This window comes from Neofelis nebulosa, chromosome 4, assembly GCF_028018385.1.
Source record: "Neofelis nebulosa isolate mNeoNeb1 chromosome 4, mNeoNeb1.pri, whole genome shotgun sequence".
Taxonomy (NCBI): domain Eukaryota; kingdom Metazoa; phylum Chordata; class Mammalia; order Carnivora; family Felidae; genus Neofelis; species Neofelis nebulosa.
Window position 1 is genome coordinate 176,338 of NC_080785.1, and position 22,404 is coordinate 198,741.

The window sequence follows — 22,404 nt, forward strand, 5'->3', positions numbered from 1 at the left end:
AGAAGCCCTGTCCGACTGCACAGGGAAGGAGGGGGTGGAGGTTTCCACCAAGAGAGGCTCTCAGCCTTCCAGACACACTGGGCACATCTGCCCCTTGCCCGCCCAGCCCTCGCTGCCCCTGCCACACCACAGGCCGCTGGCTGCCCATATCTGATCGGGAAACCAGACTGTGCCTCAGCCCACAGTCATCAGAAACTCGAGGGGCACAGCCTGCATTTCCCACTGGGCAGGCACGAAGGGACGGCGCCCTCTCAGATCAGGTCTGGCACAGGCATATCAGCGCACGGTTTAACAAACATGAGAATTGTGAGTTTCCCTGCATGCTGCACGCTAGACTGTTAGGAGAGGGACGTGGGCACAGTGTCTCCCTTCTCCTCTTTCGTGGGCTCATCTGACGTGGAAACATGCTTCCAGTGGGTGTAGAATGCACACCTGGAAAAATACGTAGAATTTTAAAGACATATTTCAGTGAGGTGCTTTTACTGTGACCTTAAGTACTGAGAAGTTCTCAGTGGACAGATGCTGGGGCAGTGGGATTTGATGAGGGCTTGGATGTGTTCCCAGTGGGTCTCATGACCTGAGACGGTCTCGCAGCCTCTTGAGGTAGGACCTCCCCGCCGCACAGCAGTGTTTCCCAGATGAGCTGTGAGTCTCTTCCCGATGACAAAATTTTGCGTCTTTTAGAATGATTGTCCCACTGACCCTCGGAACAGTCACGTTTCCTACTTTCTTTTTGTCCCTGGCAAAGCATTGGTACTTATTTTGAGGGACCGATGAGGGCAATGACAAATGGAGTGAGAGGTGACATTTGTTTTTAAAGTGCTTTTCCCTATTCAGAGATGTCCAGTGATTAATCTGGCCTGAGTCACCCCAGACCAAAATACAGGCCACAGGGGCTGCAAGGGAGCGGCCCCCCGGGGCAGCCCCTGCAGAGGCCCCACACCCCCGGGCAGAGCCGCCTGCCTGGTACTTCCAGGGACTGCCTCATGGGCTGCTGCCCCCAAGACTGGGCCCCCTGGCTGTCGACACCCCACCCTGCTTAAGTCCCTAACACACAGAGGCTGTGTGGGCCAGGGGTTCAGGCTCTTGTGCCTGCCTCTTCCTGTGCAATATACACCAGTGGCCTTTTGGGGTTTTGGTGACACAATGAGTTCACGTGTCCAGAGTGTTGAGGGCAGTGTCTCACCCACAGGAGGTGTTCTCTCGGTCAGCTCTGCCACCATCACCACTAACACTGTGGCCCCGTCTGTTTCTCTTAGTGGCCACATCTGAGGGGATGGTTGTCGGGCTCAACTCCTGGGTTTGTGGAGGTGCAGAGGAGGGGCGGGCACTTCAGCACCCTTAGGAGCACGTGAGGCGCTGTCCCTGCCTGGTGAGCATCCTCTTGCCTCGTAGCCTCCAAATTTTCTGCCCGGGGCGCTGTCAGGGATCACCTCCACTTTGCAGTGGAGGAAACTGAGGTTTAGAAAAGTTAAGCATGTGCTCGTGGTCAGAACCAGATGTGCTGTTTTTCTGGTCTTTCTTGAGCAAGGTTTAAAAACTAAAAAGTAAATGAAAACTCAGCATCTGTCATGAAAGCCCTTGGATTTGATGGTGTGTTTCCACTGCGGGCTGAGGATCCCAGACGGAGGCCCTTCCCCTTTTCCCCTCCTGCCTCTGTTATTAAGTACTTCTCAGTGTCTCCCCCGCCCCCATCTTCTCATGCGCATGAACTCAAGCCACCCGCACGACAGAGACAGGGACCAGGACAGAGGACCCGTCTCTGTCTCACTGCATCAAAACTGTTTCTTTCGCGTGTTCACGCAGATGGACTCAGCTGACAGCGTTTCATATACAGCTTCTGGAAGCCAGTAAAATGGTTCCTAGCAGAGTACGCCTCCACAGCCAACCCACTGAAATTCCTCTTCCGGGACTTTGCTCAGGATTTTGGCAGTGGGGACGGCAGAGAAGTCCATCTGCAGAAACTGCCCCTGGAGAGGCACAGGGCTCCCACCTGGCGAATGCCCGGTTAACAGGGAAGAAGAAAGGCTCCTTGGTCAGCAGCCGTTGTGCCCACTGAGGGAGCTCTGGGCAGGCCTCCCAAGCTTCCCTGCAATGTCTGATTCTGGAAGAAGCTTTGCTGCTCGTGACTTTAAACTTACATTGAGTTTTTGAATGCAGGAAGTTATTGGTAATGTTTACTCTTAAATGTGGAGGGAGGCATACTGCCAACCAGTGCCCAGCCAGAAACAGTTTTCTCTTTCTCTCCTCTCCCCACTCACCTGTTCCTGCGGCCCACCCCTCACTCTGTCTAGAGCCCGGAGACTCAGAGGACAGGGCCTCCCGATGCAGGTCTCCCAGCCTCTCCTCCACAGGCAGGGCTGCAGCCACTGAGTACCCCCCCCACCCCACCCCCCGTCACTACTCACTGCTTCCTGGTGCATGCTGGAAAATGGGCCTCCATCACTCTGTGAATGTGGGAACCTCACAGTCCATCTCTAAGAGCCCGGCCCACCAGGGTTTCCTAAGCTTCTCTCTCCGGGAGTTGGTATTTATAAGGGACTGGATTCTCTCATGGTCGAAAGGTAGATGGGTTGGGGCATGGCTGCTGCCCACAGTGCCCCAGGAACCTCACACAGAGAGGGCAGTATCCGTGTGTGTGGCCGTGGTCACAGCCTCGTCTGAAACATAAATCCTGATGTTTGCTGCAGGAGCACTGACAGGCATCCCTCTGTGCACATGTGCAGGTGCGAAGAGACTTCTCTGCAGTGGGTGGGTCACAGCTGTGTGGACGAAGCACAGCCTCACAGGCCTTCTTCCTGCAGAAAGTGTGACATGACAGGAGTGAGATGCACGTTGTGCTTTCCCTGAAAATTCGTTGGTGTTTATGTCATTGAGATAATGAGAAAAAAATCCAGAAGTCAAAGCAACACAGGCACGGTCATCTGTGAGAGTTATGACTTGCCTGGAAATATTTTAGAAAATTTGGTAGAAGGATTAGTTTCCTCTTAATCATGGCAGATTCCTCCCCACGTGGTGAGACTCTGCCCTCTGACGAGATGATCTCAAGAAGGTTGAGCTACAGGTGCCTCCTTAGAGTTCGGTTCTCTGTGCCCGTGTTTCCAGCACATCCACGTGAACGTGTTCTAACAGCAGCCTTTCCTGAACGCTGCTCACCAACGTCCTGTGTGTACCCCATTGACAATGCCGTGAGGTTTAAGAAAAGTCTGCAGGCCGCACACGTGGAGGGTCAGTTTTTCCAAGCTGCTGAGTCTAGAGTGCGGTTTACGTTGGGCACCTGTACTTGCTCTTCCCTTGAAATTGGCAGGTTCGCCCCAGGCAACTTGGCCAGGCTCCTGGCGAGGGCTCTCCCTGCCCACCTGTCACCCCCCTGCAGCCTCTGGGACACTTTGCAACATACAAGTGCCCCCTAAAGCTGTCACTCACCCTACTGCTCCATGAAATAGCATGCAAGCTGATGGAGAGCCACAGAAGCACTTGTCTCTGAGAAAACTAGCGTGTGCGCTCTGGGAAGACTAGGAAAAGCGAGGTGCCAAACAGTGGTAGAGTTGGAGGTGAGAATGACAGCTGGGGTCAGCTTTGGAAATCTAGTCTGGAAGGAGTCTGTCGGCCCATGTCCAGACTTTCAGAGTGGGCATCCTAGACAGACTTCAGGTATGTGTATGCAGGAGAGACTCTGCAAAGCCCAGTCGGCAGGCCCATGCTCAAAGGAAAGGCTTTGGCTATATGTTCCAAGTGTAAGTAATAAACATACACTTTTGTGTTTTATTTTTTCTCTATTAAAGCTTATTTATCTTTGAGGGACAGAGAGAGACAGAGCACTAGCAGGGAAGGGGCAGAGGGAGAGGGAGACACAGAATCCGAAGCAGGCTCCAGGCTCCGAGCTGTCAGCCCAGAGCCCGAAGTGGGGCTCAAACTCCCAAACCTCAAGATCGTGACCTGAACCAAAGTCGGAGGCTTAATCGACTGAGTCACCCAGCACCCCTGTGTTTTAGGTTTTGTTTTTTTTTTCCCCTAGCTTTTCAGTTCAGCAAGCTACTAACCATCACTTAAATGAGAGGGCTTCTTCCACATCTCTTTGGTGGGTTTTGAAAGACAGAAAATATTTGTGTGATAAGTGGAAAATACATTTTTTACCAAAAAAGTCTCACATATTTCTTCATAGAGTATTTCAGATAATGTGCGTGGGCACTTTTGGCTGATAAACCAGCAGAGGGAGACAGTCTCACCTGTCCGGACTGGCTTACATTCAGCACTAGAGTACAGAGACAGCAATGACAGGCTCCATTTTCTCTCTTCGCTTTAAGCTTCTTGATAGTTTGGAAGAGTGGCTTTTAGTGGGCTGTTTGGTGGCTTCCTTTAACTAGAGCTCCGAGAGAACTTCCTGTGAAGACAGCCGTGTTTTCCACCTGAGCTGTGATGTCACAGCCACAAACCACGCCTGGCCGCTGAGCTCCAGTTTGAAATTCAGCTACTGCGACTGAGGAACTGAATTCTTATTGTATTTAGTCGTCACTAATTTAGATTTAAATTTAAATGGTCACATGTGGCAAGGGGTTGCCATACTGGAAAGTGCAGCTCTGGGACTTCTCAGTTTTATAGCAATGTACCTGCTGGGTTCATTTTCTTTTAGTTACTGTTTTAGCTAAAACTGCTGGCTTTTGTTAAATAACAATGGTGATAGCAAGTTTCCAGCCAGGTTCCTGACTTTGCTTGCACACTGTGTTTAGCCATCTCTAATAATACTTTCTAATTTAAACAAACGGTCTTTGTCCTATTAAAGTGTCCTATATTATTTTCTTATTTGGAGTTTTTGACCATCAGGAATGGTTGCTAACTTCGGTCGGGTAACCTTTCAGAGTCTATTTGATATGCACAGACTTTTCCTCCTTTCAGAGGGACTCTGCTACGAGTGCATGTCAACAGTAAGCTCCCCGTGCAGGCCTGACTCACTGCCTCCCCTGGCCGCTGTGTCTTAGACAATCCACACTGCTCATCATTGTTCAGACTAGTCTCTGCTCCCAAATGTACTATCTTCGTTCATACTGTTCTTTTATTGGGAATGGCCCCGCCTGTCACACTTCCATCCGTCCTCTAATCTGCCCTCCAGCGGTCACGTCGCAATTGTCGGTTTGCATTATTATGATCACAGCTGACCACGTAACAATCAATATTTCCTTCCTTGTCTAACTTTATGCTTTTCCTGGAACAGTAAATGCCTGGCTTTTCTATTCCTTCATTTTCTATGTATCTATTGGTAATTAGGCATCAAACTTTGTACCAGAACAACAAAATACTCTCAAGACAATTGGATAACGTGAGGTTATCATAAAGTGCCATTTCTTCCTTAGAGCCTCTTCTCCTGGGCCCCCACCCTCCTGCCCCAGTTGGCCTGGCTGGTCTGGGGCCTCCCGTGGTCCTGTTCCAGTTAGGTGGCAAAAGTCAGCCTCCACATGGGGCGCCTGGGTGGCGCAGTCGGTTAAGCGTCCGACTTCAGCCAGGTCACGATCTCGCGGTCCGTGAGTTCGAGCCCCGCGTCAGGCTCTGGGCTGATGGCTCGGAGCCTGGAGCCTGTTTCCGATTCTGTGTCTCCCTCTCTCTCTCTGCCCCTCCCCCGTTCATGCTCTGTCTCTCTCTGTCCCAAAAAGAAATAAAAAACGTTGAAAAAAAAAATTTAAAAAAAAAAAAAAAAAAAAAAAAAAAAGTCAGCCTCCACAAACAACTGATGGGGGAAGGAAGGATGGAAGTCTCAATGCTCAGAAGTCACACTTGACGTGATCCTCTCGAATTCAGTCACCCCGCGCCCGGCGTCCTGCGTCCGGGGCCCCTCCAGTGCGCAAACACCGCCTTCCTCTTGCTTCTCGCCCTGCTGTGGGTGCTGCCTCATTATTTAGCACATGTATGCTTTTGATCTTCAAAGTTTATCGACATCTCTGGGTGCAACCCTTTCACACTTGTGGGTGTCATTGCTGTGAGATTGGGAAGCAGGAGAGAGAAGCCATGGACGCGTCACTGGCGGTCTCCAGCCCTCAGACTCCCCACAGGTGTGGATGCCTCATCACCAGCCTGCCATCCTCCTGCGCCCCGGCCCCAGGGCCGGGCAGATGGCTCTCCCCGCTCACCGTAGGTGGGAAGGCCACAACAGCCTCTGATTCCTGCACTGCCCGCTACACGTGGGTCCAGTAAATGCACAAATAAAGGGATGGCTTGCCAGCGATTGAAGGGATTGACCCATCAGACTCTAGGTACTTAACTCAAATCTTACTATAATGGGAAAAGTGACTGAAATGAACCCGTGGATTTAATATGTCTCCATTAAGATTTCATTATTTAAGCAGAAATTTGTCATTTCTGTGGTGAGGACGGTTGAACCTTCACAATGACCAACGGCCAGTGGTCAGAACACACTGCTTTCCCAACCGTGGAGAGGCTTGGCCACTGCTGTGTTTCCCTGGAGACCTGGACACCTCACTTTCCCCCTCGTTGGAGCTCTGTTGGGAACCCCGGCCCTGACCTGCCTTATCCAAGGCTCAGCAAGCACCTGCCCTCCTGTGCCGGCGTCCGGAGGCATCATGTGTGGTGTCACTGCAGGGCCACTCCCTGCCCTGGTCTGTTCAGCCTAGGCACAACGTGGAGTAGCTAGTGACTCATTTGTACTTGATGACTTATTCTGAATATTTCTTTAAGAGCAATATTTTCCTCACATATGTAAGGACATTAATATAGTATGAATTTATTACTCACTTAATCATTGGTATCTAATTAAATTTTTAGAATGAATATATTTTCATTTTTATTTTATTTTTTAAAATTAAAAAAAATTTTTTAATGTCTTTATTTATTTTTGAGACAGAGAGAGACAGATCATGAGCAGGGGAGGGGCAGAGAGAGAGGGAGAGACAGAATCCCAAGCAGGCTCCATAATATCAGCACAGAGCCCGACGCGGGCCTCAAACTCACGGAGGAGTGAGATCATGACCTGAGCTGAAGTAGGATGCTCAACCGACTGAGCCACCCAGGTGCCCCATTTTTATTTTTAAAACTTCTAGAAAGTATTTTCACCTGCAAAACTTGATTTATACCCAACTTATCAGAGGCATCTGCATTCTTGAGCTAAAACACTCCTGTGCTCGAACCAAGAATGTAAATACTTCATTGGTGTTTTTGTACGGTTCCTGTGCAGGACTGGATGGCATGTCAGAACTGTTGTTTGTTTGTTTTTACCTAGGCTAGCACCTCCAATATTGAAATGAATACAGTATCAGTACCTGGGACTTGTAGTAAAAAGCCTTGGGTTCAAATGTGGATTGTCATGGTTTGTGTGACGTTGAGAGGTCATTGCCTTTCACCTTGGATGATTGGCACGTTTGTATCCTTGCATAGGGTGTGGTGGTTGCTAAGACCCTGTAAGAGATCTGGAGAATGACTTAAGTCATAACATTATACAAATTAGGTTATTTGATAACTGCATGAGGGTAACCTAAGATTTCATCACATAGATGTCATCTTGACTATTAAAATCAAGTAAATCTTGGGGCACCTGGGTGGCTCATTCAGTGAAGCGTCCAACTTCGGCTCAGGTCATGATCTCAAGGTTCATGAGTTCGAGCCCCGTGTTGGGCTCTGTGCTGACAGCTCGGAGCCTGGAGCCTATTTCAGATTCTGTGTCTCCCTCTCTCTCTGCCCCTCCCCCATTCATGCTCTGTCTCTCTCTGTCTCAAAAATAAATAAACGTTAAAAAAATTTTTTTAAATCAAGTAAATCTTATCAAATATTTAAATGTGCAAATTATCCTTGAAGTCAGATTCCCTAAAAGCAGAAGTATGCTTTCATCCAGGGGAACCTAAGCCTTCAAGAGTACCCATATTATCACACTGGGGGAAGCACCTCAGCAGGAGAGAAGTAACGATTCTATTAAAGTTCATCAGTGCACATTGCACATTGGATTACTCAAATACTTTCTACCACACATCTGGTTATTTCTCCAAACCTGATTAAAATGAACTCAGACGCTAACTATATTCTCAGCAATTCTGTTGGTGCAAACTTGTTTCACAAAAAGGTAATTTGCAAGATAGTTACCTAAGTAAGGGACTATCTACTTGCAAAGCCTTTGAACAGATGTGCTCCTGCTGACCTAGGCATCCCCCAAGCAGCCACGTGTATGCTTCCATTGCACTGGTTAGTCCTTCTTACACTGTCTCTCTCCTCCTAGCCTGCACTGGCGTCTGGGACAACATTACGTGCTGGCGCCCTGCGGACGTAGGCGAGACTGTCACAGTGCCCTGTCCTACAGTGTTCAGCAATTTTTACAGCAAACCAGGTACCGTCTGTCAGCGTTGTGTCTAAACCCCCGCAGAGGCTATGGGCTGGCTTCTCCATGGAAGGCAGCAGGAAGCAGGCTCCTTGGTTTCCTTTACTGAGTCAGGGAACAGCTGTGCCATCATCTACTAAGCTGGTTTGAGGAGCAGGAGGATGAGAAGCTTCTTGCCAGGTCAGCCACCTCAAGGGAAACAGCAGGGGAGAGCAGGCCTGGAACAAGCATGGACGAGTGAGCCTGATACGGGAGCGCCCCAAAGGGGGCGGGCGGCAATGCAGACGAGGAGCCACTGGCTTCAGGCGCTGAGGAAAACATCCGTGCAGTCCTGTGCCTCCCTGCCACTCGTGGGTGTCCGTGAGCCATCAGAGAGCGTCCTCCAGATGCTTTGAGGCGCCCTGATGCTCAGGGACAGTGGCCAGGCTTTCCTCAAGCCCAGAAGCAGTCTCTCATCTACAGGAAACATCTTGCTCATTGGACCGAGCTCAGCTCCCAGCTCCCACTTTCTGAACCGGCTCCATGTGGTCAGAAGACTCACTGTCTCTCTGTCTCCAGGGTCCGGAGGGGCTGGCAGGGCTGGCGTGCCACCGGTCCTGCGCCTTTGCTCTCCACACACTGCCACAACATCTCTTGGCTTGTTCCCAGGAAGGTGGTTGTGCTGTGCTGTGCTGTGGTTTTTGTTTTCTCTTGTAAAGGATCCAGACTTTTATAACATGAAGAAATCTATCCGGAAGAATAGAAAAGAGGAGATACATCTGGAAATCAGAAAGGCAGGATACTTTTAAGCACTGTAGAGAACTTTTTTTCATCTTGAGCAAGCGTTACAGGGTAAAAACTCTTGAGAAGTAGAATTGTTGAAACACTTCAAGCAGAAATTTGTGGCACAGGTTGGGATGGAGGAAAAGAAAGGTTTCCTTTTATCCCTGTGACTTGCAAGGTGAGACTCTTCCTGAGTTAGTCAATGAAGCAGTTTGAGGGGACTTGGGGTCATACCTGCATAAGCAACATTGGTCATCTTCAAGTCAGAAAAACTAAATTATTTTAGAAAATCTAAACTCTAAAAAATATCCTATCTAATCAATAACATTTGTACTGAATGGTTTGGACTATAAATATTCTCCCAGAAATCTCAAATGAATTGGCATAGACTTAGGCTTCCCCTAATAGAGGGTAGGTTTTAAATGCCTCCAGGGGGCAGCCGGGGGTTGCACACTGGAGAGCACAAGAGTTCTGATTCTGGGCCACCTGTTGTGGCCCTGCCAGAGGGGAGCCATCTGGGGCACCTAGCCCAGGTCAGGCTAGAATGGGCCACCTGTTGTGAGCACCTAACCTCTGCCAGAGGGGAGCCACCTGGGGCACCCAGCCCAGGTCAGGCTAGAATCTGGCTCTGCTATGAGTCATTGTGCTGCTATGGAGAATGAAGACTCCGTGTCTGCCTTGGGTTAAATGCTTGATGCTCTTTTTTTATCCAAACAGGGAGCATGACACTGCCTTGCTGTTGTGGGGAGATCTCTACTACTAGGGAATTCTCCTGAGTCTGTATAAAACAGCTAGGTGATCTGAAAAGTATATGCATCCCCTTATTTAACTGGTCACAAAACATGTGAACCATGAGGCACTTACACAGACTGTCGACAAACTGTGGTCCACATGGAATGCAGTCTCTAGGAGTGTTGGACAGAGTGTGGGCCTTAGAGAAACGTGAACATAATCCGGAGCTGGGGGCTGGGTAGGGCTGGGGCTGGGGCCAACAGGCATTGGATGGCAATGGGTGGAGGCCTCAAATAGGAAATTTGGCAGGGATAAAGTGTGGTCTTGAAATACAGTTAAGAACCAGTAGGGCTTGAATCTGTATGTTACTTCCCAGTTAGCAGAAAGCACTTAGAATGTGATAGTTGCTCCCACAGTGACCTGTGGGGAGAGCCAGATCATAGAGTGACTTGTGACTGTTTCAGCCCATAGACCCAGATGTTCAAGAGACAGATCTGTGCTTTCATGAAAATTGTTTTCTCTTCTGAGTTCTCCTACCTCCAGTAGCGGGAAATTGGGTGGGCTCTCTAGATGATGTCATGGCAACCAGCACCTTGCTGTCTGCTGTCTTCATGCTGCATGAGCTCCAGGGTCTGTGGGAGGCCCCTCTGAGCTGTGCTAGGATATGGGGTGCAAATCCACTCCCACAGGCCAGCAGAGTGACAGGAAAGCTGTGGGGACTCAGTTTAGCACCGAGGATGAATCTTTAAAAGGGACTGCGACAAACCATCAAGTGGAGGAGGGAGGCAGGCTCATAGACTAAGGTTTGTTCTGAAGAGTTGACCCCTTAGGGCATGGTGGTTCCTGCTCACTTAGCGCTTCTCCAGGGCAGGCAGACAGTGGGTGTGACTGCATCGGAGGGAAAGCCCAAACAGATGGACAACAAAATGGTCCAGAGCACAGGCCCTGCAGCCAAGCAGCCTGGCTCTGAGTTCTGGCTCTGCCAACTTGTCCCGGGGGGACAAGAGTGAGTCCCGAAACTAGCTAGGCATTGGGGTTGTGGTCAGACCTTACCCTGAGGGCTATGGAGCCTAACGCAGTGCCTGCAACACAGAGCTCACACTTGGGAGCTGCTCTCACATCAGACTGGGTCGTCTGGAGGGCAGGGACCCCCACGCCCCAATAGGCACAGTGCTCCCTGTGCAGGCACACTCACCCTCCCCGCCTCTGCAGACGACCAAGGACCCTCACAGACTTACACCCAGTGAGCTTATAATCAGCTTTGGGGAGCACGCGAGAGCGACACTTGTCACTGCTCTGCTCAGGGCGCCAGGCATGGCTGCTAAACTTGGGACTACAGCAGGAAGAGTTCACAAAGACTGGGAGGTCCTCACAAAGTGGTGAAGGTTCCCATTGAGCAGATGGCACCCACAGAGCCAGGGTGGGGAAGCGGTCCACTCAAAGAGGAGGGAGAAGGAGGTCCAAGCTCCTGAGTCATAAAGCTGTGGCTTCCCCTCTTTTCCTATATGTTCCCACTCTCACCTCCCTGGACTTTCTCTCACCTCCCTGGACTTTCTCTCTTCTCCCCAGGCTCCCTCCCACCTCCTGGCCCCTCTCTCACCTCCCTGGTCTCTCTTTCACCTCCCAGCCCCTCAGCCACCCCCCCAGGCCCGCTCCCACCTCCCGGCCCCTCGCTCACCTCCCCAGGCCCCTTCCCACCTCCCAGCCCCTCACTCACCCCCCAGGCCCCCTCCTACCTCCCGGCCCCTTGCTCACCTCCCCAGGCTCCCTCCCACCTCCGGGCCCCTCTCTCACCTCCCTGGTCTCTCTCTCACCTCCCAGCCCCTCACTCACCCCCCCCCAGGCCCCCTCCTACCTCTTGGCCCCTCACTCACCTCCCCAGGCCCCCTCCCAACTCCCAGCCCCTCACTCACCCCCCCCAGGCCCCCTCCCACCTCCCGGTCCCTCGCTTACCCGCCCCCCAGGCCTCCTCCCACCTCCCGGCCCCTCTCTCACCTCCTTGGTCTCCCTCTCACCTCCCGGCCCCTCGCTCACCCCCCTCCAGGCCCCCTCCCACCTCCCAGGCCCCTCTCTACACATTGCTGCCTCAAGCATTTCCTGGAAGCATGCCTTCTGCCTCTGCCTCCAGGTGTCTTCCAGGCAAAATGGAGAACCTGTGTGGGATCTTGACATTTCAGTGTCTTCTTTAGTGTTTGCTGTGTATTAATGAGGAATGACTGGCTCAATGCCCACTCCTGGCCGCATCCGCAGAGCTCAGGTACAGGTCCCAAGAGCTGGGCAATGAGGGCCAGACAGCAGGTGTGCTGTGCAGACGAGGAGACCACTGCCTGGGATTGGAACAGGGCCCCTCGCCTGTCGGCTCAGGTCCCCCACCTGTGACATAGGACCACTAAAGGGCCCCCATGTAGTCTCAGGGTTAAATGGGGGCCTGGGCACCAAGCCTGGCATACAGCAGGAGCTCAGCGAGCCATATGCAGCCACAACCACTCCCACTGCTGTTCTGATTCCTGACTCTGGGCAGATCTTTATCTCCTGTGGGCCTGTCTCCCTATCTATAAAATAGGGCAGTGGGGCCTCATCTCCCAGGACTCTGTCTTGCCTCCACTCCCTACTATGGTCCCTGCCCTCCAGCCGCCCCCAGACTCCCCTGGGACACCCTCTGGGGGTGGAGCAGGAGGAGGGTTGGGGGCCTGGAGTCAGAAAAATGCACGGGACGGTGGTGTTGGAGAGCGACCGGGCAGCATGAGCCCAGGTGATGCTGCCGGGGGCTTTGCTGAGACCCCCTCCCCACTTGCCAGCAGGTCAGGGTCTGGGCCCTCCCACCTGCCTCCACACGGCATGCCAGGAATCGCTTACACATATTATCACCTCCATGTGAACGCACTTTGCTTTCAATTTTGTCTGATTAATAGATCAAAGCGGGTGAACACGTAGGCTGCCCTGGGGTTGACAAAATAAGGAGTTTCTGAGTTCAAAAACCTATCTCTGCGGCTCAGTCGTTGCAGAACCTCGGGCGTGTGACGGAACCCTCAGAATCTCATTTTCTCAGGTGAAACATGAGCAGTCATGCCCACCAAGTCTGCCTTACAGTCTGGGCTCGTGTGAGTGGAAAGATTTGCTGGGGCTGTGAGTCACAGAGGACCCTCTGGGGGGTCAGCCGCTGGTAGGGATCACCAAGGCAGGAAGGGCCTCCCGGGCTCCAGCCTCCCAAAGCCCACCCAGTGAGCCCCAGCCCCGCCCGCCCCCCTCACAGGCCACCAGTGCCCAGCCCTGATTTCACTCATCACCACTCAATGACTGTGGTCACCTGCTGAGGACACTTTCATTTCAGTAGCCTGAGGGAACATTGCATCCCTGAGTTTAACATACACATTTACATTAATTAGGAGCAAAAAAAATGGTACTGTAAGATCAAAACTGCCTTTACCTTATGTGATTTAAATCTTACACCCACAGTCTCTTCCTCCAACATCAGTGGTCAGTGGTCCCTGCTCCCTGGTCCCAACATCAGTGGTCAGAGGGCCTGTGCTCCCTGGTCACTGTGCCCAGGGCAGCTGAGTGAGGGTGGACTGGGATAGCGGGCTCCAGAATGGTCCGTCACTGGGCAGAACACAAGTTGCCCACCGTGCTCCATAATGATAACACCAGACATTGCAGCCATCGCCGGCATAGCTACGGGCACCACCACTGTGCTTCGCGACACAGAAGCTCTCCCTTGAGCCACCGAGGCCCTGCACAACCCAGGTTTCATGGGTGGGAAGCCCGGGCAGGTGAATGCACATACCTCCAAGCACTGCCCACGCTGTCGCTGCTAAGGCCGCTGTCGTGGACCCACAGACCTGACACCTGAACTTTACCTTCTAGGAAACATAAGCAAAAACTGCACAAGTGATGGGTGGTCAGAGATGTTTCCAGATTTCATAGACGCGTGTGGCTATAATGACCCTGAGGACGAGAGCAAGGTAAGGGCCCCTGCATGGTTCCCTGCACATTTCAGCCCCTTTTCCAGAAGTGCACACAAAACAGCGTCCATTTGCTACCCTGCGAGAATTGTGCAGGTTTCCTTTCCTCTACTTCTTAACGGCCCTGTTTCAGTTCTGCGCCAGGCACTTGGAGTCATTTCTTGTTCTGCCGTTGTGGAGGCGGAAAGCCTGGCTCTCTTCGCCTACCTTCAGTGTGTCTGAGCGGCACTGCCTGCCTGAAGTGAGCTTTAACGAGCATCCGTTCCCCCGATGGGTTTGAGGCTTTGCCACAACGTGGGCTGTCAAGTAGCCCCGCGGTAGTTTTGTGACCCCGAGCCAGCAGCAGGGGACAGAACTGGGCATAGAGGGTGTTTGCAAACCGAGAGGGAGCATGTCTCTGGCCAAGTGCCCAAGTCGCGCTGGGGGCTGTGCTGGGGGTCGGCATGGTGTACGGGGGCCGTGGCGGTGTGCTCAAGATGACCCCTTTCTGAGAATGCGATCACTTAAATGATGTGTCAAATCAAGTCCGCTCAACTCTGCTCGGGGTCCTGTCTGTGGGTTCAGCCCACAGCCTCAGGGCTGGCGTCGCTGTTCTTTCCGGAACACTCACTCTGCAACGTTGTACCACTGTAGTCTTACTCTGTGTACCACCAGGAAACCAGATCGCTGTCCTGCCCCTTGGGCTACATTCACTCACCCCTGACGCCATACGGACAGGTGAACGCCTCCTTACCCTGAAGTCGTGCTGTGTTTCCGCAGACGTCTGCTGTGTAGGAACATACTCGAGGCCCTTTGAAAGAGCCTGAGGGCCTACCTAGCTACTCGTGCACCTCCCGCCAACCCTGGGCCCTGCCATCCGGCCGCTGGTGAGACTGGTACTGATGTCACCGTCAGATACGATTTCCTGCGGGATCATCTTTCACGCCCCTTTTTTATAGAGGGGCTGTCTTTGCTCTCCTCACTAAGGTTTATGGTTAAAAGCCAGTTTTCCCCACCAAATCACTAAATTCTAGAAGAGGAAGTAGCTTCCATTTTAGCCGATTTCTCACTAATTGGATGCCTGGCCAGTAGTCAGGGAGGGAGGAGTGCTAGAAGAGTGGACAGTGTTGAGCCGTACTGGGCGCCGGGTCAGTTACCAGTACTGTCTCATGCGGTCTTTTCCCATTGAGGTGTTAGTGACAAACATTGTACATACTTAAGGTCCGGGCACACCTCGTTTTGCTGCACGTGGCGGATACTGTGCTTTCACAAGTTGAAGGCTGTGGCAAACCTGTGTCGAGTAAGTCTCTGGGGGCCGTTTTTCCAGCACCGTTTGCTTACGTCGTCTCTCTGTGTCACGTTTTGCTAATTCTGACAATATTTCAAGCCTTTTCATTATTATTGTATTTGTTATGGTGATCTGTGATCAGTGATTATGACTCACTGAAAGCTCAGATGATGATTAACATTTTTTAACAGTAAAGCATTTTTTAACAGAAGTGTGTGCATTATTTCCTTGGACATAATGCTGTTGTACATTTAAGAAACTACACTGTGGTGTAAACATAACTTTTATAAGCACTGGGAGACCGAACAACTCATTTGACTCCCTTTATTGCAGTATTTGCTTTACTGTGGTGGTCTGGAACTAAACCCACTGTATCCCCAAGGCATGTCTGTACACGGTACGTGTGATGTTTTGATGGGTATATGTACATATACATTGTAAAATGAATACCTCAATCGAGCTAATTATCCATCACCTATTTACCTTCTTTTTTGGTGAGACACAGAACTCATTCATCCTATAACTGAAAGTTTGTGCACTTTGACTAACCTGCCCAAATTTCCCCCACCTCTTATCTAGTCTTCATGACAGACCACCTTCCAGATAGAAAAACTGAGGCTCAGAGAAAACAGGACACGGTCAGAGGCCCCAGCTCTGTTTCTCTTGTGCACAATCACTGAAATTTGACTTTTTGCGTCAAATGTATTTCACTCCCCCTTGGCATGCAGTCACCTTTGTGGCACCTGTGTTCTCTCTGGCCAGCAGGAGCCGCTTGGCGACCTGTGTGCACCCGGGACACAGGGAACTGCACCAGTGCACTCCGTCCCGCATGTGCCAAGACATGCGAGCAGTGGTTTCCACCCTCAGCCGGGCTTGTGAACAGAGAGGGTAGACACAGAGCATCTCAGGACGTCACTAAAATGTAACATATTCAGAAAAATTTTAAGTTTATTTATTCTGAGAGAGAGCAAGCGGGGGAGGAGGGGAGAGAGAGAGAGAGACAGAGAGACAGAGAGACAGAGAGACAAGGAATCCCAAACAGGCTCCACGCTGTCAGCACAGAGCTCTATGTGGGGCTCTAACCCACAAACCGTGAGATCATGACCTGAGCCAAAATCAAGTCAGATGCTCAACCACCTGAGCCACCCAGGCGCCCCACATATTCAGAATTTAACGCCACGGAACACCCTGTCAGTTCTTCCTTCTCGCCTGCTTCCCATCTGTCCTCTGCCTCCAGGTAAGAGCCGTCGTGCGCATCCTGGGGTCTAATCACCTCGGACTTTGCACATTGTGGGGGGCTGTGCTACACGCCAGAGTGATGCTCAGCCTTGGACGTATTTCATATCGTTCTTTGTATATTTACTGGATTTTGCAAGAAGTCCCAGTGAGATGTCGGCCTCTCATGAGTTCCCTGTCGGGCAGGAAACGTGAGGTGCTAGAAAGCCCTGAACATGGTGGCCGACAGCTGTGGCAGCCATTTGGCTTAAGCTGCCCCAGCTGGAAGATGGGGGGACTGGTGCCATGTTCCTGGCTGCTGATAGAGCATAGTCCTAAGTCGCTGACCTGTTCATGTTGGATCTAAATTGAGAACATGTTTTCAAAGGCAGATACGTGTGGATTTCCGGTTCCAGACTAGTCTCCAACTGCTGTTTAGCTATTTAATATGGCCAACCCGGGAGACGGTCTTGTTGGCTTTCTAAGAATAAAACTTGAACTGGTACAGAATTTACCCCCAGTGTCAGGATGGTTTCTGTAGCAAGAAGAGTTCACAGGGCCTGTTCTGCAGACCCTGAATTCTGACCAGGAACGGAGACTGCCCCACTTCACGATGAGCAGGGCTCCAGGAGCACTGTCACGTGTCACCTGCCTCCCAGGTGACCCTGGTGGACGGCTGTCAGACCATTTCAGGGGCGAGACAACAGGTCCCAACGACCAGGAAAGTCTTGGATCTCTGTGGCCAGGGGGGTGGGGGCTCTGACACCCAAGTTCGACCACCCACACCTCTCGTTCCACTGCGTGCAGGCGTCCCAGGCTCCTGTGTGGGGTGGAAGCAGAATATCCCAAGACATCCCGAGCAGCATTTATTCAGAGCCAGCTGTAGGTCCCTGTAAGAGGATGGGCCCGTCCTCATTCATCCATTCAACAAACAAGCATTTCTTGGGAACCACAAGTTTCTGAGTCTGTCCTCAGTTACCATGAACCCAACCTGGTTGTACTGGAGTCGCGGGTGAGCAGGAGCTGGGAACTAACTGACATCTGAGGCAATACTAGCAACTTCCCAACTCAAAGCCGGCAGCTCCTCCTTCTCTACATTTCCCTCGGGTCACACTTCCCAGGGAAACTGATGGAAAACTCTTCTGGGTCCGCTTGGTCCTTGGAAAAGCCTGGAACTGAATCCTGCCTGCATGAAGCACAGAGCATCCCTACTTTTCTGATGCTTTTCCATCCAGTTTGAAAAGCTATTTTTCTTCTTAATTAAACATTTTGGAGATTCTACAAATATCATGAACGCATATTCCCTACTAATGGATTAGAAAGTCAAAATATTTTAACGTGTACAAGAGAAGAAAATGATGGCACAAAACCACAGTGAGTAATTTTTCTCCCTGATTGCAGTTTCCGCTGTTCAAATACCTTGAATACTTGCTTGTTTAAGGAATCCTGTCAAAGATGGAAAGCATGTGGCGGGGCAGCGGCACAGAGGGCCTGGTGGGTCAGAGCCCAGCTGGGGGGGGACAGCCTTGCCGTGAGCCTAATGAACTCCACTTCTGATGTCACTCCTCGGCTCATCAGTGGCTCAGTCTCCTCCCGGTTTTATGATTCTGATTGGATTTCCTGCTCTCACACAGCAGCTCTGCTCTGGGTATTGTGTGTGCAATCTTTGTTGACTTCAAAATTAATTAAGTTCAAGAAAAAAGTTAGCCTCCACCAAAGCCACAGGCTTGTCTACAATGGCAAAGGAATCACCAAATAAAATGAAGTCGGGAAGGGGGAGTCCCATGGAGAAAGAGAGTGTCCAAAGACCCCAGAGGGTCCGAAGACATGGAAGAAAAAAGTGTCAAAGACCCTCTCAGACAATGGCAGGAACGATGCTGCTGAAGCTGCTTCTCACTTTGGACCAAGGGGGCCCATGAGTCGCAAGGGGGTTTGGCAATGGTCTGGGCCTCGGTTTTCTGGTCTTCACAGTGAAATCATGAAGCTGGCCAGGCTTGGCTCAGACTCCCTCTGTCACTGGGTCCCTGGTTTCCATATGGCAGTCTTCCTAGTCTATGTCCCCCTCCCACCAAAACCACCTTCCGGTGTGTGCCCTGGCGTAGGAGCATTTTCCTCTTGGGCCATTTATCTTTGGGTCTTTGCATAAAGGGCTTCATCACATTACGGGATTTAAGGAGCACCCCCAGGGACCCACAGGGGTCACACCAGCAGCTGCCCTGTGTCCTTTCCCATGCCCCAGCCCGTGGAATGTTATAGGGAAAGGTGGGTCAGGTATAGACCACAAGACCCTCTCAGCTGCCCCCCACCCTTTTATGGGGCACATGGGTTCCGCACCCATGGGAGCTGAGGGTCTCCTGTCCTGGCATCACGTTCTCAGCCTCAGGCGGGACTTCCAGTAAGCATCATTGCACCTGGAGTCATGTGTCTGGTCATCCAACCCTCCAGGCCATCCCCTGCCCTGGGGCTCTCCTGACCAGGGCAGCTCCCTGCCACAGCACATTGTCCAGATCCCAATCCCTTGGCTTTTTTCCTGTGGTGAAGGCTGTCTTGAGGCCCCAGGTGGGGACACTCCTTCAGCCAGGCTCCCTGACTTAGTGTCTTCCTGCTGCCCATTGTCTGTACCTCTCCGATCTCCCAGGACTGCTGAGAGCTGGTGAAACATGGAAACACCTAGAAATTAGCACCCACAAGTCTCTGTGGGGCCAGGGTACCTCCTTTCCCTGAGTATCAGGAGTCTTCCTGATGAATCTTGAAGGACCCAGGGCTGCAGCTGACCCGGGGCTTTAGTCACCACGCAGGACTCTGCCCTCCAGCTGTGCAGGCCATCCCGCCAAAGGACAGCAGCCCTAGCAACACACTGGCGTCCTTTGAGCAGTGGACACCCAAAGCAGTGTGCTCCATGTGTCTCCTGTGTTATATATTTGCTACATAGTTCTTCAATAAAGAGCACTTCAGCTAAATTTAGCCAAGAGAACTGTCTGGCATCTCAGCCTCCCCATGCATCAAGTGGACACATTTCTTCCATATTATGCCATATTCCTAAAAATATTGTTGCACTCTCCTCTCAGCTTTCAGACACACCAGTAACTCTTTCTGCCTAACCGCCAGTGTGGCCTCCCTGAGGGTTCCCACCCAACAACAAGGGTCACGGCCACTCGGGTGTCTGTGGTGCCCCCAGGTCAGCTGCACTTGGGCCTTTCGCTTGGTCCTCAGAAGGACCTGTAGGAGCACGCTGCTAGCCCACGGCTTGGGAGGAGTCTCTCGGGGGTGTGCCGAGCAGCTGTCCACTGGACAGGGAGCCAGAGCTGGAGCCAACATGGCGAAGTGTGCACAGGTGGCAGACTTGAGGATGCCACCTGACCAAGATCTGGGCCACCTACACCCGGTGTTTGCTTCCCTTACAGTTGGCCATTTAATTCAGCTTCTGAACGAGCTCCAAGGGCTGTGTCTGCCTCGGTTCACATCAGATGGCCGGAGGGAGCTTCCCACTGTGAGTCCAGCTGAGGTGGACCACTCGTCAGCAGCGGGTGACACTGGGATCCTGGACAGCGAGGCCGGCACTGGGAAGCCCGGGCTCAGAGATTCAGACAGGACCCAGAGGGGCCGCGGGGCAGGAGGACTGGGTCAGAATGCCATAACCAGAGCACACAACACCCCGCTGCCCACGGGGAGGAGCCTGAGCTCGCGTGAGACCGCTGCTCAGGTCCGGGCAGAAATCTGACCGTGAGCAGAAACGTGATTCACAAGATTCATGGGACAGACACAGTTATTAGCTATCTTTATTCTAGTTCTAACTGAACCTGTAACAATAATGTGTAGTGCTTGCCCAATAAAGAAATGAGTCTTTCCCAGGCCAAAGGAGAAACAGGATGAGAAGTTAAGAAGGGATATAAAGAACACCTGTCATTGGGAAGGAGACCCAGGGAGTCTCACAGGGTTGGGAAGGCTCGGTCACAAGCCCAGGGCCCTGCCCTGATGAGCGGAGGCCTCTGTTTCTCGTAGAACAGTGGCGGGGATGGGGGGTGTCCACGGAGCTGGGCTGAAGCGCTGGCAGAAGGGTGGGCGGCACCAGGCTGGTCTCGGCCCGGAACGGTGCTCCTGGGAAGGGTCTGACCTCCCTGATGCTCCCTTTTCACTGGGCTTGTCTGTGAGCAGCCTGCCTGGGGGGACAGGCATTTGGGGCTCAGGCATCTGGGAGTCTGCAAGCCTGGGGTGCTGGCTGCCCCTGCCGGGCCCTCAGGTGGGGACGGGAGGGAAGGCCCTGGTCCTCTGGCTGGTTGGGGAGCAGCCAGATTACTCACTGGACGGTCCAACTAGTTTCTTCATTTGATGTACACATGTCAGGACCAAGTGGAATAACTGAAGAAAGGATGGAAACCAGTAGTGTTTGCTTTACTGCTTACTACAGAGCTCCGTTAAAGAGCCAGCAAAAGAAAGACGAAGTTTTGCCGAAGTTCACCTACTGATGGTCAGTCACTTGGATGTACTTGGAGGAGGTCGTGGCTGGACACTCGGGGAGCCAGAGGCCCAGCTGACAAAGGACAGAAACTCCTGGCAGCGGGGAGTCGTTGTAATAGCCGTGTTCTTCCTTTCAAAAGTCTTTGTTCCATTTTCTACTTTCTCAGAAGTAAACATATATTACTTTTGTATTCAAATAAATCTAATTTTAGTCCAAAAACAAAATAAAACACTTACATTTATGCCAAGTTTGTCAGATCATTTCTCAGTTACATTTGCTTTTTAACCCTGGACTTTGTGGGGACAATGAGGATGCCTGACGGTCCCGTTGTCTCTGTCGAGCCTGTGGTATGACCTGGAAGTAGTTTCCATGTTCAAATGGTGCGGGGAACCCACACGTCGCCAGCCCGATTCTCCAGGCAGCGTCTTGCCACATCTGCTCTGCTGTGTCCCGGCGAGCTGCGGGTGCATGCCCGTTGCCGCACATAGCGGGTTGCACACACACGCCTTTTACCACTTAAAACGTGAGGGCAGGTTTTTTAAAGTGAGGATGTTCTCTGATAGAACCTCAACACTGTTCTCCAATTTAGGAAATTCAATGCTATCTTATCTGCCATCAAGGCACCATTTCAGTCAGTGCCCAGTACAAGGTCATGTGTTGCACTGGGCTATCATGACTCTTCAGTGTTTTTCAATCTGGAACATTCCTCAGTCTTTCTCTTTCATATAGGCCTATGATGTTGTAAATGCCTGTCTGTTGGGATTTGTCTGATGTTTCTCATAGTGACTTTCAGGTCTCAGTGGGATAAAATGCCCCCAAAATATCTATGGCTGTTTGCCTCAGAAATGTCCTATTTGGATTTAAAAGAAAATCGTTTTTTCCTCTCAGCCCTCCACACCAACATAGGAATGTTCCACGCAGTTACTTAAACTAAAGGGCGGAATTGCATGCTGAGTGGTGTGGCAGCCCCTTGGGACACGACCACCTCCCCACCGAGCCTCTCCTCTTTAAAATTTCAACACACAGCCATGCGTGAAGAAGCTGCAAAATTACATTTCCAATATCGCCGCAGGCCCCAAGCTAAATAACAGTGCAGAGTTTCTCTGGAAGATCAGCCTTTATTTCGGAGTAGGAGTCATCGGACAATCTTTGACTTCACCCGCTCCTCCATGAGGCATTTGAGCTCTCCAGAGGCATTTTCCAGATGTCTGCTCCTTCCTCAGAAGAGCCGGTGACCTCACAGAGGAGAGGAAGGCATGAGATGCCAGGACAGACACCTGCTGGTCACACACACGTCTCCTGGGTCATCAGCACTGAGCTCTCATGTGCCCTCGTATGCCCTCTGACCTCGGAGCCCAACTCCTTCCTGGAGTGAGGACCTGTCCCTGCTGCCCAGATGTCTCTGATGTCTGCAGACAAGATCAGTGCCCACCTCTCCTCGACTCTGAAAGTGGGACATCAAGGACTGGAGAAGGTCCCAAGTCACAGCTCAGGGCTCTCCCACTCCCTCTGTGCGGCCTCCAGTTGTGCCTCTGACCACCCAGAATCTCCCACAGGGATTCTCTGGCTTGGGGCCCCTGCCTTGCCCCTCCCTTCCACGGCAATGCCAGTCGGGGCTGGATGGGGAAGAGGAGACCACTCTCCAGCGTGTTCTGACCTTTTCTGTGAACACAGAACATGCACAAAGGAAGTT

At 51.7% G+C, this 22,404-nt stretch overlaps 1 protein-coding gene across 2 annotated transcripts in view; it reads left to right on the forward strand.

Annotated features, from left to right (window-relative positions):
* Nucleotides 1-22,404, forward strand: part of VIPR2 (vasoactive intestinal peptide receptor 2) — a 70,961-nt gene that overhangs the window by 16,707 nt on the left and 31,850 nt on the right. Inside the window, exons 3-4 of one of the 2 annotated variants that reach the window (XM_058723607.1) lie at nucleotides 8,216-8,323; nucleotides 13,673-13,770. In XM_058723607.1, the coding sequence (XP_058579590.1) occupies nucleotides 8,216-8,323; nucleotides 13,673-13,770 (206 nt within the window). The remainder of the gene's footprint in view (nucleotides 1-8,215; nucleotides 8,324-13,672; nucleotides 13,771-22,404) is intronic. The other variant, XM_058723608.1, reaches the window with a different exon arrangement.